Here is a 15949-nt window from a genome sequence, read left to right as displayed (position 1 = left end):
ACAACTCCGATAAACTGCGTGCGAGCTCTCCCTTATACCCTTATACCCGTAGACTATAATACCCATCAAAATAGGAGTCCTCCTTAGTAGGACAGATAATGTAGACCTTAAGCATATCTAAAATTAAATTAATTTACATATAACCAGTTTAATATGGAGAGGCACTGAAATGTAGACCTTCGTGTTTTTGACCTACAGTGTTAAATGACGTGAGAACAGTTAGTTATTTCGGTTTGTATGTTAGCAGGGACTTTAATCGTAACTTAACGAGAGTATGACAAACAGAAAATCCTCTCAGGATACCTGGAATCAGTGTTACAGTACCTCAGGCAGGACATTTTAGCATTTTTGTAACATAAACACCATCAAACCGATGAGAGCTTCGGATTTTCCAATGTTTCTCTATGGCGCTGACACCTAAAGATGTCCGAGTTCCGGTCCCGGCGCAACTGATACTCAACTGCTATTGGCTCATCTGCGTTCGAGGGGAGGGGCTTACCGATATGTCAATTGCATGTTTTTTCTGCATGGCTGTCTGTTGGGCTCATTAACAATAATCACGTCAGCATTTGCCCAAACTCTTATGCTGAAACCAAAAAACGGACAGTTGCTTTTAAAACTAGGTGGTATGCCAGTTTATACCCTACTACACTACTGCCTATACAGGACAAAATGTGTTCCATATGGGTTTAATACGGAATGCTAATTTGATGTCCTAAACATTGGACGATTCTGTATTATATGGAAAGGTTGGCAACCCTAACCACTGGTCAAACTGTTGCATAATGTCTTTCACTTTGTCTTTTTTTTTACCTTAGACCTGATGATGCTGAAAGAGGAGGGTCAAGAACTGAATCAAATGGAAGAGAAGCATCATGATTTAATAACTGAAGAAAAGTCTTTTAGTTGCTCACAGGCTAAAAAGACTGCCACACGAAAAACAGGATCTAGAAATTTCACCTGCTTTCAGTGTGGAAAGAGTTTCAGTCATCCTGCCAACCTTAATGCCCACATGAGAGTTCACACTGGAGAGAAGCCTTTTACCTGCCAACAATGTGGAAAAAGTTTCACTGAAAAAGGAAACCTTAAAGTCCACATGAGAATTCACACTGGAGAAAACCCCTTCACCTGCCAGCAGTGTGGGAAAAGTTTCACTCGAAAAACCAGCCTTACAAGCCACATGAGAGTTCACACTGGAGAGAAGCCATACACTTGCTCTCACTGTGGAAAATGTTTTTCACATAGAGCAACAATTAATGCCCACATTCGAATTCACACTGGAGAGAAGCCGTTCTCATGTGATCAGTGTGGAAAGAGTTTCAGACGTAAAATAAACCTTAATAGCCACATAAGGGTTCACTCAAGACCGAATGATTTTATGTGTCTTCAGTGTGGACAGACCTGCTCAAACAAAGCAAACCTTGAGGTTCACATGAGAATTCACAATGGAGAGAGGCCTTTCACCTGCCCTCAGTGTGGAAAGAGTTTCGCAATGAAAGGAAACCTAAAGACGCACATAAGATCTCACACTGGAGAGAAGCCTTTCACATGTCATCAGTGTGGAAAGAGTTACAAATATCACACAGACCTAAAACATCATTTGCAAATTCATTCCGGAAAGAAATTGAGGCATTCCTCTGTGTGACAAGAGATTAAAAAAACACCTGCAGATTCACTTTGGAAGAGGGAATTGATTTTGCCAGCCACCACCATCATTTCTGGTCATTTTCACACAACTTTGATGGCCCCCAGAATATTTTGTCGTATGAATATCTGTATGCAATATCAAAAGAAAGAACAGACCCTCCGCTTTTAAGCAAACAAAAAACGTTTTATTCTAGCTTAATGCATTCTTTTTTTTCTATCAACACTTGAATGTGGGTAATTTTCATGAGAAAAGTATCATTTCGAGCAAAAAGCTGAGAAAATCGCGTTTTTGTCAAAGAGTACGTCCAGATCGTATTCAGAAAGAGGTTCAAAATATAGATGGAGTAGATTGAGTCCATCAGCACCCCTACTGCTTGCACAGTCCTATAGCACAGCTCATCCTGGGTTGACATTTCACGCAGTAACATTAGGAAGTTTTGATTTATATCCTGTTTAATGTTGATGATTGCGTTGTTTTACATATGCATCTGGTTACATATAATATCACTTGTTTCTGCTTCTTCTTCACCTGTGTTTTGATCTGGAGATTCAGTACTCTTTAACAGTGTATAACAGTGAAAACACAACATTTCTGTCAATACCGGGGAAGAGTTAATACATCAGAATCATTATATTATATAAATAAACAACCATCTTATGTTTGTATTAATAAAAGGACAAACTGAATGAAATCTGGACTTTTTGATCTGTGCTCCTCTTTATGACATCTGGAAGCTGGTTCCAGCTGCGGGTTGCATAATAGCTAAACACAGTTTAGTTATCTACAGTGGCAAGAATAATTTTGTGAAACCTTTGAGAATATCTGGATTTATGCATTGATTACTAAATCATTTGTGATCTTAATGTAACTCTCAATCATAAAAATGTTTAGTGTAATCAGACTATTTTTCTATTGAATATATAAAGTAATCATTCACAGTGCAGGGTGGAGAAAGGAAGTGAACCCTTTAATTTAGTAGCTTGAAGATCATATCATCATTTAGCAGATAAAGCTCCACCAAATGTTTAGGTAGCTGCTTATAAGACTCTTGACCAGTTTTGGACCATCCCTACCTACAAATCTTTCAGTTTTTCAATATTTAGGTGGGGCATATAAACAGTATAAAAATAGCAGGCCTAAGGAATAACACATTTTCTTCTTTTGCAGCCATTGTTAAGTTGATTTACTTGTGTGCTTTTTGGGTCATTGTAGGTTAGGTATTAAATTTACATTATATAATGCTTCAATTATATTTGCATTTGACTTAAAGCTTTTGAAATATACACATATTACTGTTCATCAACTTTGCTTGGGCCATTACATCCGTTAACGTCTCCATTTACTCATGTAACCTTGGTTCCCTGAGAGGAGGGAACGAGACATTGCAACTTTATGGGTCTTCCACAAATACCAGTGCCAGTAAAATAAAACGGCCAATGACCGATGAGCTAGGGGCGGAGCACCCCACTATATAGCTTGGCGCACACATCATTGATTTAGAACAGTGGTCACCAACCTTTTCAAGCTAAAGATCCCTGACCTCAGCCTTGATGAAAGGCAAGATCTACCTATAGATTTTTCATGGCCGATTCAGAGTTTTTTTTTTTTTTTACAAGCAAATTGGCTATTTCCAATACCAGCTGACGTTTTTTTCTTTAAGCAAATTTATTTGTTGTTTATTTGCTCTATAACGGGTCAAACTGGCCTTAAAAATGTGCCATTTGAAATGTGAGGCAACCACTGCATTTAAATCACGATCCAAACAAAGATAAACACATGTAGAGTGAGCAGCTGTTTTTGACTTAAATTAGATTGCATAATTTCAAGACTTAGAGCAAATACAGAATGGTCTGACTTTAGCTTTGTGAAATTGTTACATAAGACACACCTGCACGAAAACAAACACCGATGGACTGAATAAAAATGCAAATTCACTCTCTGACAGTAGGTGGTGCACATGGAAAAGAAGCGTTTCTTTGGGTACTGCTGTAAAAATGCCATCAAAACTATTCTGAACAGTCAGTTTCGTTCAGAGATATATTCATGTAACTCCCCTCCCCAAATCAATATTTATATTTTTCTTCCCATATTTCAAGCATCACGAACAGATTTCTTGCTGGGAGAAATGGAGAGATATTCAGCTGCCCGTTTGCGGCGATGCGTGCTGCAGTAGCGCTGTCATAACTATAACATGACGTATAGCCATGCTCTCACACATTTATTTATTAACATTGTTGGCAGGAGTCAAATTTACATATGTGGTTTCAACAACCAGATGCATTTACACTTGGCCAGTTTCGCCTGAAATGCGTCCCAGACCACCTCCTCTTTTGAGTGATCGGATTTAAATCTGTCTCGAATGTGTCTGCGGGCATTTACACATGGTCTTTTTACGATTGGATCAAGCTATCTGATCAAAGAAAACGAAATTGACCATGTGTAAACAGGCCCATTGTGTCTGGTATTTTCTCTGCTGTGCGTCTGCACTCTCCTTTTTGCGTCCGTCTTCAGTGTGTCCCATCTCTGGCCTGTGTCCATTAACAGACTTCATAATATTTTCACACAAATGACATTTTGGAAATGATTGCAATGCAGTTTGTGTGCAAGTCCGGAATAGAGATCAGCCAAAATTAAACTAAAAACTGTCCGGTTGCTAATTGTGTGTTTGGAGCACAAAACCGTCCGTTTCCGATTTATGGTCGGTCTATTTGTGCGGTGTGAATTTTGAGGTTGCAGAGAATACATTTTGGGAGCATATGGAGGAATTTCGAGCCTTGATAATGTGTTGTTACTTATTTTTTGGTTATTTATCGGGAGCTACCGGGACGCACTGTTGGCAGGATTGCGATCGACAGGTTGGCGACCACTGATTTAGAATCTTTGACAGAACTAACATATACAAGACTCTGGGAGTTATAACACAGCAGCATGCGCAATGTCTCGTTCCCTCCTCTCAGAGAACCGAGGTTACGTGAGTAAGCGGATCACACTGGTAACACAGCTGGTCTTTCTTTCAAAACCTGATATCATGCTTTCATTACAGTTAAACACAGTTCAGTCCACATTATCATTGTTACAAACCCAAGATTATTGTATGTAATGAGAACATTTGGTTTAATCACCGGACCACAATGTGGACAGAAGGCAATTGCAAACAAATGTGGCTTTTAGGCAACAATGCCTAAATTCATTCATATAGCTATGACTCATTTACAAAGTCAAGGAAAATAAATCAAAAACAATACACACACACTGTCACAATTTATTTTGCACTATTAATGAAACACATTGCGACATGCTACCTATTGATTGTTGCATATTTCTCTGGCATAATAAAGGTTTCCCTAGCCTTGTTTAAAGGGGTGGTAAACCACGATTTCACTATTCTAACTTTAGCTAGCGTGTAATGTTGCTGCTTGAGCATAAACAACATCTGCAAAGTTTAAAGCAAAGGGAGATATTTGCTTTTAAAGAAATCAGTTTCTAAGGACTACAGCAAACGGCCAGTAGGCGACTACACACATTCCTCCAGGGTTGGTGACATCAACAGGCTCAATATTTACATAAACCCCTCCTCCGAGAATATTAAATAAGGGGGGGTAAATAAGGTCGCGAGAACGCGCATTTGTAGATAACCGCCTTAAAACGAATACCAATCATTAGCGTTCTCGTTATATATCACATTTTACTCTCATTAAAGTCCAGATATTATGTAACCTAAGCTTGTTTCTGAATTCAAATAAAAAAATTATCTCGTAAAATACTTTATTTTTCATCAAAAAATGTCTGAATAATTATTGGTTTGAATGTATGTATGTATGTATGCATGTGTTTATATATGTATATGTATATATAAATATGTATATATATGTGTATATATATACACACACACACACACACACACACATGCATACATACATACATACATACATACAATCAAACCAATAATTATTCAGACATTTTTTATACATTTTTACTAGTAGGTGCAGGACACTATGTAAGTGATGATAGCAAAATAAAGTAAACTGTGACATTATACACAAAACATCTTCATACAGTGGACTATTGTTAAAAATTGTGAGAGAAATACAGTGCTGTTGATAAAGCATATTAAATATTAGTTCATGTTGATATATCTCCCACTAGGAAAATGCCAAATCCACGAGATTCACCCAACTTAATGGCTTCAGTCATATTACTAAACTCCCAAAAGGATTTGATGCTCGAACCAACAGAGACCATTTTTGGAGGGGGTGCTTTTCGCGGCAAGACAGTCTGCCAGGAAATGCACCCCCTCATATCTCCCACTAGGAAAATGCCAAATCCACGAGATTCACCCCAAGACAGTCTGCCAGGAAATCTTTTTGGAGGGGGTGCTTTTCGCGGCAAGACAGTCTGACACCTATGGGGCACGTTGTCACACATCACTTCCATTCTTTCGGGGTAAATCAAGAAAAAAGTAAACCCTGTATTAATGAAACAAAACCACATAATTGTATAGACATGTGTGCAATTAATATGGGGAAAATAATTAGACAGAACCCTAAGTGGATTTACTGACAAAACTCCAAAAGTTTTGGTTGTGCCCCACTCTCCCCTATACAAAGCACTACAAAACATGTTGCAAAATAGGTATTTATACACAAGGGGTGATTGGCAAACAAAACACACCTGGGGCCTGTACCATGATGGTAGTTTAACAAACTCAGGGTTACAGGATTAGTTTCGAGTTGACAAAACCAAACCAATCTATGGTCCCATGATGCTGATCATCAACTTTCTCTGTCAACTCAGGCTTTGATCCTGAGTTTAGGATTTTAGCTGTGACATCAGTAGTGAACAGCCAATCACATGCTGTGGATCAGTAAAACTGAGATTCACTTCTCACGAGAGAAGCAGTGTGATTCACTTCACTCTTCTGCAGAATATACATGATTGAAAAATATTAAGAATTTAAACAAATTTACACAGAAGAAAAGAGCTGTCGAGGACAACTTTAAGAAAAATCTTATACGTCAATGCAAATAAAAGTTATGAAGTTAGTTTAGTTGATATATAGAGAGAATTGAACATTTATGCTCACATGTATTTTTTTTATAGATTTAGTTATTGAATTTAAAGCTTATTTGTATGACCTTTATATAGGCTATTTATTTTAATATTAACAAAATGCATATTAATGATTGATTTACTAAAATTATACATGTGTAATTGATTAAGGGTATAATAATTAGATTATTTTTAAATAATTCAAAATTATTATTATAAATAAGCATTGTTAAAAGCCAGAGGTTTAAGTCTTTAATAGCCATTTGCTATGTAGTGACCTTTAATTTGGAGTAGAAAAAGGGGGAGTGACTTTATTGCATCAGATATGTGTCACTTTGCTCACAGCTGATTGGTCCAATTTCAGTTTGAGATCTCTTATCCAGAACATAACCTGCCCTGGAGCAGGTTAGCTGTGGAGCGTAAGTTACTATGGAGATGAACACTGCTAAAAGCCAAACCACTTTAATGGTACCTTAAACCCAGGATTGGCACAAACTAAGCTTAAACATATCTGGCTAGCCAGCTAAACCGGCTTCATGGTATAGGCCCCTGGAACAATCAGGAACTAATCAACTAGAAAATGACAACAAAACAGGAAATAACATAAAAGTCCACCCTGTAAGGAGTGGCCCTCAGCAAAAAATAAATAAAAAGGGCCAGGAGGTGGAATGGGTGAGGAATGGACAGCCAGGCCAGTGAGGAGGATCAGAGAGCCAGGGCAGACAACAAAACCATTTGATTATGTGCAAGCCAGACACAAGTACTCCTTATCCAAAGGAGGCCTCTGCACACAGTCATGGTGGTACCATCTGTGACAGCCATCACAGCAAACCTAAGAAAACAGGGATGTGTAGTGGTAATTATGTTTTGAATTATTGGGTATCTTTCAATATAGGTGATCTCTAAATTAACTGACTGGTAGTATTCTTACTATTCATTACATTTTTGGAATTTCTTACACAAAATGTTCTGACAACAATCTGAATTTTCTAACTCAAGTTGCAATGGAAAGTAATCATACATTTTAATAGTAAATGAGTACAATATTAATCAGGGCTTTATTAGTGGATGCTGATGATACAGAACATGTTTGTAATTACTATTGCAACCCTTTGAAACCACAATCTAAAAAACTGTCTGAATTGGTTCGTGAATCAGTTTGAATGATTTGTTCAGTTCAGTTCAGTTCAATCTTCTCGCTCAGAGTGTTGGACGAGGTGACAGTGAACCTACAGTCAATTAAAAGCATCTGCAAATGCATCCTATTGTTTGCCAGCGATGAAGATTATTAGTCGAACTCCGTGAGCTGTCTGTGAACGATTCCACAGGTATTCGATTCCATCATACAGCTATACATTTTACAAGATTATGCCATGATAACACCACTACAAAGTACGTTACATTTCTTTAACTGTTTTTGGACATATATCTTAATGTATTAAATAAGCTACCATTGTTCACAGAGTATGAAATGAACACCCGCTGTCCCACGGTAATTTGTGGTTATATATATACATATAATTAGTAACTAACTAATTGAGTAGTTTTATTCATTGGATACTTTTTACCCTTACTCAAGTAACTATTAAGATTGTTACTTTCACGTTTACTTGGAGTAAATATTTCTATAAGTACTTTTACTTGAGTAGCCTACAGTTTTTGGATACTATACCCACCTCTGCGCTAGCGGTACTATAGCACCTAAGTCATCACAAAGAACCGGTGAAGCACCAAAATTCGGTGCTATACAGCACTTAAAGTGGTTCCCCTATGATTGTACACTTTTAGTACTATATAACACCTCTTTTTTAGAGTGCAGGGGAACAATGCTTTTAATTTTTTACATTTTGCAAAGTGAAGAATTTACCCATTGTGCTTCGCCCTCCTCCTGCATCCCACAATAACAGCACAGGCTGCTTAGATCATCTGTTAAGACAAACAGTATGCAACTAATATGTTCAACTTTCAGACTAATACATTTTTTATTGCACAGTAATAATTGACTAGCTTTTAGTTGCATATTTATGCTATAAAATGCATAAAACTATCAACATGAAGTGAGTGGAAATGTTGAACCAAAAGGAAACAAACCAGATTCTCTTAGAAGGGAAGTGGCTATGTCCAGCCTCAACTTGTCCACTGTGGCGAGATTTATGGCCTCAGCCTGTAAAATTTTCTCAGCAAACTGAAGAGAACTTTGATTAGCAGAATGGCACAATTTTCTCTCTACTTGATTCAAAACAAATCAAACCTCACATTTAATTAATTGCATATGGTGTAGGTCTTCACTCTAATTGTTACTGATGGTATGATTTCACTTTTAACTCACTTTTAAGGCCAGGACACCACAGGATGTGCCATCCTGCTGGCATCGATGAGGGAGACTGGTGCATGTCCACCTTGAGACATTGCAGCCTTTTTTCCTCATGAATGCTCTAAAGTAAGTAAATGGTATATCTGTGAAATTTGTTGCACATCATCAACAACCCAAAAAGACACAAGTACAACTACATTTTAAAGTTAATTGTACCTTGTAGACTCCAGGCAAATCTTCATTTTAGTTGGGGTTTCCCCCAGGGGATCCAAGAAAAGGGATCGTTTCTCGTGTGGGTACATTACCTTTTATTGACATGGAAACACAACATTAGGTAGAAATCAATTGTATTACTGATATTAGTGAAATTCTACATTGTGGAGTATTGTGTGGATCTCATTAAATGGCTAATAAAGTGTATCCAGTGTTGGGACGGTTACTTTGGAAATGTAATAGGTTACAAGTTACCCTTTTAAAATTTAATAAGTTGTGTAATTATTTCAATTACTTTGTTAAAATAATGTAACAGATTACATTTGATTATAATTTTTTGTATTATTTTTCTACATTTCTAACAATTTTTTTTCAACTGTTAATCATTTTCAGACAATTTAACACGGTTAACCTTAAAATGGTGCTCCACACACTTTAGCACCTCTTTTTATTTTGAGATCGTTCTGCGGTTGAATATAGATTTTAAATCATAAGAAGTAGTGTAATATGAACCGTTTGAAATCAAATCTATGCAGATATATTACAGGAAACACTGGCATCTAACAATGCTTTAGAATAAACAGTTAGTCTTAAAAAAGAAAGCATGTACATAAACCCAAATAAGAAATAAACCAGTTATTGAGTAAGCATGTGTCCTAAACTCCTGAAACATTGGTGTCTCATATTTTAATGCAATTTGGGAAAGAAATAAATTAAACAAATTAATATTATTCAATATATTAATTAATATTATTATTGCATATTTCTCAGAAAATATTCTGTATAACCCCTTAGTAATCATTAACATTTGCATAAGCAGCTGTAATTTAACTACACTTTTTTTTCTCAGTAACTAACGGACTACAGTTGCATTTATTTTGTAATTAAATTACTTTCAATTAAGTTACTCCCCAACACTGAGTTTATACATAACTATAGATACAGAGATTAAAGCAGCAAGATTTGTGCAATACTCTTCTCACCACCAGCATCCAGTGATGGTGTTCATTCACAATTCCAACAATCACTTTGTGTGCCATTGGATCAATCTGAAGGTTGTCACAAATACCAAATTTCAGTTACTCAAAAAAGGCATATTTGCAACATTTACAGATCGTAAAGTCATTACAATCCAGTACATACCCGGATTCTTCCAAATCGTTTCTTCCATATTGCACTTATTGCAAATGTGTCTATAACCGCTGCTTCACCAGCGTTGCACAGATTATATTTCCGTACAAGTACGGTCAAATATGCATTGATCACCTATAAAATATTGTCACAAAAATTATGTGTTACAGAGGCAGTTTCATTTTTATACTATTATCTGTATTGTTGTAGTAAAGGCTTACCTCACTCTCAAACTCCTTGTTGGGACCAATCCTCTCAATATCCCAAAAAAAAAGTTTGTATGGACCAACTTTGGACAGAAGGACGTGGACATTTTTCCCTGCCCATGCCTCATGCACATCTATTTTTAAAAAATCACACGCAAAAAAACAGCACTACGGTGTAACATTATTAACATCAATATATTATGTACAAATTACTACTCAAAAAAAAAAAAAAACGACTTACATTTTTCAGCCAAAGTGTGTGCGTGTGTTTTCGCTGGTGATGCAGGTGCAGCTGAGGAGGCTGGTGATGCAGGTGCGGCTGGGGAGGCTGGTGATGCAGGTGCGGCTGGGGAGGCTGGTGATGCAGGTGCAGCTGGGTTGACTGGTGATGGTGCTGCTGGGGAGGCTGGTGATGGTGATGCTGGGGAGGCTGCTGATGCAGGTGCTGCTGAGGAGGCTGGTGATGCAGATGCAGCTGGGGAGGCTGGTGATGGTGATGCTGGGGAGGCTGGTGATGGTGCTGCTGAGGAGGCTGGTGATGCAGATGCAGCTGGGGAGGCTGGTGATGGTGATGCTGGGGAGGCTGGTGATGGTGCTGCTGAGGAGGCTGGTGATGGTGCTGCTGAGGAGGCTGGTGATGGTGATGCTGGGGAGGCTGATGATGCAGATGCAGGTGGGGAGGCTGCTGATTCAGGTGCTGCTGAGGAGGCTGGTGATGGTGCTGCTGAGGAGGCTGGTGATGGTGATGCTGGGGAGGCTGCTGATGCAGGTGCTGCTGAGGAGGCTGGTGATGCAGATGCAGCTGGGGAGGCTGGTGATGGTGATGCTGAGGAGGCTGGTGATGGTGCTGCTGGGGAGGCTGGTGATGCAGATGCAGCTGGGGAGGCTGGTGATGGTGATGCTGAGGAGGCTGGTGATGGTGCTGCTGGGGAGGCTGGTGATGGTGCTGCTGAGGAGGCTGGTGATGGTGATGCTGAGGAGGCTGGTGATGGTGCTGCTGGGGAGGCTGGTGATGGTGCTGCTGAGGAGGCTGGTGATGGTGATGCTGGGGAGGCTGGTGATGGTGATGCTGGGGAGGCTGGTGATGGTGATGCTGGGGAGGCTGCTGATGCAGGTGCTGCTGAGGAGGCTGGTGATGGTGATGCTGGGGAGGCTGGTGATGGTGCTGCTGGGGAGGCTGGTGATGGTGATGCTGGGGAGGCTGGTGATGGTGCTGCTGGGGAGGCTGGTGATGGTGCTGCTGAGGAGGCTGGTGATGGTGATGCTGAGGAGGCTGGTGATGGTGCTGCTGGGGAGGCTGGTGATGCAGATGCAGCTGGGGAGGCTGGTGATGGTGATGCTGGGGAGGCTGGTGATGGTGATGCTGGGGAGGCTGGTGATGGTGATGCTGGGGAGGCTGATGCAGGTGCTGCTGAGGAGGCTGGTGATGGTGATGCTGGGGAGGCTGGTGATGGTGCTGCTGGGGAGGCTGGTGATGGTGATGCTGGGGAGGCTGGTGATGGTGCTGCTGGGGAGGCTGGTGATGGTGCTGCTGAGGAGGCTGGTGATGGTGATGCTGAGGAGGCTGGTGATGGTGCTGCTGGGGAGGCTGGTGATGCAGATGCAGCTGGGGAGGCTGGTGATGGTGATGCTGAGGAGGCTGGTGATGGTGCTGCTGGGGAGGCTGGTGATGGTGCTGCTGAGGAGGCTGGTGATGGTGATGCTGAGGAGGCTGGTGATGGTGCTGCTGGGGAGGCTGGTGATGGTGCTGCTGAGGAGGCTGGTGATGGTGATGCTGGGGAGGCTGGTGATGGTGATGCTGGGGAGGCTGGTGATGGTGATGCTGGGGAGGCTGGTGATGGTGATGCTGGGGAGGCTGGTGATGGTGATGCTGGGGAGGCTGGTGATGGTGATGCTGGGGAGGCTGGTGATGGTGATGCTGGGGAGGCTGCTGATGCAGGTGCTGCTGAGGAGGCTGGTGATGCAGATGCAGCTGGGGAGGCTGGTGATGGTGATGCTGGGGAGGCTGGTGATGGTGCTGCTGGGGAGGCTGGTGATGGTGATGCTGGGGAGGCTGGTGATGGTGCTGCTGGGGAGGCTGGTGATGGTGCTGCTGAGGAGGCTGGTGATGGTGATGCTGGGGAGGCTGGTGATGGTGATGCTGGGGAGGCTGGTGATGGTGATGCTGGGGAGGCTGCTGATGCAGGTGCAGCTGGGGAGGCTGATGATGATGGTGCAGGTGAGGAGGCTGATGAGGCCACTGAATTTTTAATTTTGTTAGGGATTTTGTTAGAGGTTTTGGAGCACCATGCTTCATACGCCTCCTAGTGCTCTCCTGCTGTTTGGTGACATTGCCATAAACAATTTCTTTAATTTTATCGAGGCGTTGTATGTCCTTAGACACAGTTTCCTCTTGGACAACAACCTCAACACTGCTGTCTACCTGTGAAAATGTTTTTACGTTATTTCATTCTATGTTTTCAACAATAGACCTAAAATTATTTTCAGGCATTACTTTACTAACCATGAATTTTTCTGGCACCTCTGTTGGGTACCGAGCCTCTCGCCCAAACATCAGAAAGAATGGGGAGAACTTGGTGGTAACTTGTTTTTTCGTCCTCAACCCAAACATTACCGCTTCCAAGTACTCGTCCCAATTTTCGGATTTTTGTGCTATCAGCTTACTGAGAGCTCTAAAAAAAAAAAAAGATTTTTGGCACATATGACAACTATGAATGTGTTAATTGAATAATTTGCCTTACCTTTGTCACCATTCATCCTCTCTACCAGTCCATTAGTTTGAGAATGGTACGGTGAACAAAGGCTCCTTTTAATGTCAAGCATGGCACACACATTCTTGTTTATCTGTTAATATAAAGAGCATACTATAACATTATTTCAAAATTGAAATATGTGACCCTTGATATGAGAACCAGTCATAAGTCTCACAGGTATATTTGTAGAAATGGCCAACAATACATTCTATGTGTTATGATCGTTTTTTTTACTTTTATGCCAGCCAAAAATCATTAAGATATTCAGTAAAGATCATGTTCTCTGAAGATATTTTGTAAATTTCCTACCGTAAATATAGCAAACATTCTTTTTTGTGAGTGGATATGCATGGCTAAACACTTCATTTGGACTTTAAAGGCAATTTTCGCAATATTTTTTTTTTTTTGCACCCTCAGATTCCACATTTTCAAATGGTTGTATATTGGCCAAGTATTGTCCTATCTTAACAAACACACATACATCCACACATCTATGGAAAGCTTATTTATTCAGCTTTCAGATGATGTATAGATTTTGGTCCAGGGTCACATATGATTAAAAAAAAATATTCTTTAGAAATTCATTTGTTTTAGTTGAATAACAGATCAAAACATATTTCAGAATTTATTTTTCAAGTATTATCAAAAGTACCGCATTCACAAACTCTCGGCCTTGATCAGTCAGGATCCTTTTCGGAGCCTCAAACTGATGGACGAATTTGATGATGCATTCAGCCACCTCGGCTGCTGTCTTTGTCCGAAGAGGATAGGCTTGTGGCCATTTCGTCATGTAATCAACCATAACAGCAATATATTGAAACCCACTTTTTGTGGTTTTTAGTTTGCCAATTAGGTCCATGCCTATGAGCTCAAATGGATGTGCAACCTAAAAAAACCAGTACAAAATGTTTTTGTTAAAAAACAAACACATTTCGTTATTGATATTGTATTTGTGAGCATGCATATGGTTGGGCTTTAAGTCAGTTAAAACTTTATTCCTTTCCACAGGCTGTGCTGTGATGTAAAGCTTGTTAGATATGTTTAGTGACAAAACAACGGACAGTTGATTTTGATTGTGTTAATACCTTTATTGGGGTATACTCCACCTCCTGTTTAATGATATGATTGGCTGCCTGGCACACTGCACATTCTGACACCTGTTTAAAACATATACATAAGCAGGGTAACTATCTGCAAGCATTTTTCTGTCACTTCAAGAACCTTTCTGCTCCCACATATTCCCTTACTTTACTAAATTACTAAACGTCTTTCGGGAATCTGTAGAATGTTATTTCAAGACTTTTATATTTCACTATCTATTCTTGCTGCAAATTGTGGGTGGGACACCAAAAGTAAATAGTTTGGAAAAGGAATGGGAAAGTTGGAACATTTTAATTTCGGGGGTGGGTGCCTTTTTGATGGGCAGAACATATTATTTAGGAAAAATGATTATGAATGTATATAACTGTATAGGGTACAACAGGGCTAAAGGCTCCACCGGGTAAAAGGTTCCTTTATTCCTTTATTTTCTTCTAAACCCCTAGATGGCACACAAACTTGCCTCAGCACTTTCCAAAACCACCGCTTTTCAAGATGTACTTGGAAATTTGTCAGATCTTTGACGATCACGGGAAGCAGTGCAAAGATAATTCGGCGCTCATTTGATCTAATATTTGATATTTTTAAAAGCATGGCACGGAAGGTTCCCCTGCTTAAACCAGCACATGTCAAGGCCCGTCTTAAGTTTGCCAATGACCAGTTGGATGATCCAGAGGAGTCATGGGAGAAAGTCATGTGGTCAGATGAGACCAAAATATAACTTTTTGGTCATAATTCCACTAAACGTGTTTGGAGGAAGAAGAATGATGAGTACCATCCCAAGAACACCATCCCTACTGTGAAGCATGGGGGTGGTAGCATCATGCTTTGGGGGTGTTTTTCTGCACATGGGACAGGGCAACTGCACTGTATTAAGGAGAGGATGACCGGGGCCATGTATTGCGAGATTTTGGGGAATACCCTCCTTCCCTCAGTTAGAGCATTGAAGATGGGTCGAGGCTTCCAACATGACAATGACCGAAGCACACAGCCAGGATAACCAAGGAGTGGCTCTGTAAGAAGCATATCAAGGTTCTGGCGTGGCCTAGCCAGTCTCCAGACCTAAACCCAATAGAGAATCTATGGAGGGAGCTCAAACTCTGTGTTTCTCAGCGACAGGCCAGAAACCTGACTGATCTAGAGAAGATCTGTGTGGAGGAGTGGGCCAAAATCCCTCCTGCAGTGTGTGCAAACCTGGTGAAAAACTACAGGAAACGTTTGACCTCTGTAATTGCAAACAAAGGCTACTGTACCAAATATTAACATTGATTTTCTCAGGTGTTCAAATACTTATTTTCAGCTGTATCATACAAATAAATAGTTAAAAAATCATACATTGTGATTTCTGGATTTTATTTTTTAGATTATGTCTCTCACAGTGGACATGCACCTACGATGACAATTTCAGACCCTCCATGATTTCTAAGTGGGAGAACTTGCAAAATAGCAGGGTGTTCAAATACCTATTCTCCTCACTGTATATGTGTGACACACACACACACACACACACACACACACACACACACACACACACACA

The 15949-nt window shown here is 40.3% G+C and overlaps 2 protein-coding genes across 2 annotated transcripts in view; both read left to right on the top strand.

The window, feature by feature from the left end:
* LOC307126514 (uncharacterized protein) overlaps positions 1-2344 on the top strand; it is a 32494-nt gene extending 30150 nt beyond the window's left edge. Inside the window, exon 3 of the mRNA XM_079817075.1 lies at positions 819-2344. Within this exon, the coding sequence (XP_079673201.1) occupies positions 819-1645 (827 nt within the window). The 3' untranslated portion in view covers positions 1646-2344. The remainder of the gene's footprint in view (positions 1-818) is intronic.
* The window catches only part of LOC307126511 (uncharacterized protein), a 965522-nt gene that overhangs the window by 29280 nt on the left and 920293 nt on the right, over positions 1-15949 (top strand). The gene's annotated exons all lie outside the window — the stretch shown is intronic.

Source organism: Gobio gobio, assembly GCF_949357685.1.
Source record: "Gobio gobio genome assembly, chromosome: 5".
Classification (NCBI taxonomy): Eukaryota; Metazoa; Chordata; class Actinopteri; order Cypriniformes; family Gobionidae; genus Gobio; species Gobio gobio.
The sequence above is the reverse complement of the archived record's forward strand: the minus strand, read 5'-3'. Positions and strand labels throughout refer to the sequence as shown.